This window comes from Emiliania huxleyi (genome assembly GCF_000372725.1).
Source record: "Emiliania huxleyi CCMP1516 chromosome Unknown EMIHUscaffold_1941, whole genome shotgun sequence".
NCBI lineage: Eukaryota > Haptophyta > Isochrysidales > Noelaerhabdaceae > Emiliania > Emiliania huxleyi.
Genome location: NW_005200649.1, coordinates 2,907 through 4,342, shown reverse-complemented (window position 1 = coordinate 4,342; position 1,436 = coordinate 2,907). Strand labels below are relative to the sequence as shown.

The following is a 1,436-nucleotide window of genomic DNA, read 5'->3' as shown; positions in this document are numbered from 1 at the left end:
AAAAAAGAAAAAAAAAGGAGACAAAGGGAGAGAGAGAGGGCCCTCCCCCGGCCCTCCCAGTCTAAGCGATGATTTCTGGGCGAACGCGGACGGCAGGTTCAATGGGGTGGACGACGGCCCAGCGCTTGGGCGGCGCGTAGAAAATCACGGTGAGCTCGACGCAGTCTTGCGACGAGTGCGTGCCGTAGTACGTGTTTTAAGGAGACAAACAACCGGAACCCCCGAGCCCTGCCGCTACCCGCAGGCGGGCCTGCCCGCCCACTGCCCACGGACGGGCGCCTATGCGGTGGACGTCGCGGCCTTCGAGGCGCTCGCACTGCCCGCCCTCTCGCCTCCTCCGCCCTCGGCCGCCGCCCGCCGCTCCGTCGTCGTCATCGACGAGGTTGGTCGGATGGAGCTGCACTCCGCCGCCTTCCAGGCCGCCGTGACCCGGCTGCTCGCCTCGCCGGCCGAGGCGGTGGTCTTCGGCGCGCTGACCGCGCCCATCTACGGCCACCGCGTGCCCTTCTGCGACGCGATCGCGGCGCACGGCCGCGTGAGCGTCGACCGGATCACGCAAAAGACGCGCGACGCCGTGCGCGAGGCGCTGCAGCGGAGGCTGTTGCGCGAGGTGGGGCTGAGGGAGGAAGGGTAGGCGTAGGCGCGCGGGGCCCGGGGCTGACCGTGTCGGCTGTCGCGTCTCCGCACCGTCCGGTTTGAGAGAGCCGCGCTTTTGTAATCAGTTCCTGCGAAGTCTCGAGGTACGAGGAGATCGACGGTCGGTCGCACACGGTTGGGAGAGTCGGGTTGTATATACTTATTATAACTTAAGGGCGGCTACGTAGCGCCAGAGTGCAGAGCCGAGGTGCCGAGGCAGAGAGCGCACAGAGGTCAGAGCCACAGGGTCAGGGACAGGCGCCTGCCGGCGCCGCGCCGCACCCCGCACCACCCAGTCTCCCACGCTTTTCCAGCCGGGTCCTACCCACAGAATCGAGGTGCGCGATAACCGCACCCGCCAACAGCGCACAGCTTGCCATCGAGCACCTTCCAGCCGCGGCGCCACGCGCGGCACGTCACGTTGACAGCGTGCTCCTTGGTTGGGAGCGGGCGAGGATGAGGGGCGATATCCGGCAAGCTAGGAGGACTTTGGAGAGCACCCACTCGGGCTGCCTCCACGAGCCGAGCGGCATGCTCCTCCGCAACGCGCATCGAGCTCAGGGAGAAGCAGCGAGAGGTGAAGCATCCGCAGCGGGGAGGTGGCGCGCAAGGAGGCCGAGCTGAGGCCGCGCAAGGAGGCCGAGCGGAAGGACAAGGGGCGCAGAGCGACACGGAGCACCAGCAGAAGCTGCAGAGCTCGCGCCCGCCGCGCCTTGAGGATGGCGCACAGCTGCTCTGGCGAGAGGCCCGAGAGGCGGGCACCGGGGCGGTGGGTTGGGAGGAGCTACAGCTCGCTATGC

The 1,436-nt window shown here is 68.0% G+C and overlaps 1 protein-coding gene across 1 annotated transcript; it reads left to right on the top strand.

The window, feature by feature from the left end:
* Nucleotides 1-101: 101 nt before the first annotated feature.
* On the top strand, nt 102-634 carry EMIHUDRAFT_253875 (hypothetical protein; the record flags this gene model as incomplete). The annotated part of the gene is made up of 2 exons (XM_005782053.1): nt 102-106; nt 202-634. The coding sequence occupies 2 exons, from the start codon at nt 102-104 to the stop codon at nt 632-634; spliced, it is 438 nt and encodes a 145-aa protein (XP_005782110.1).
* Nucleotides 635-1,436: the final 802 nt, after the last annotated feature.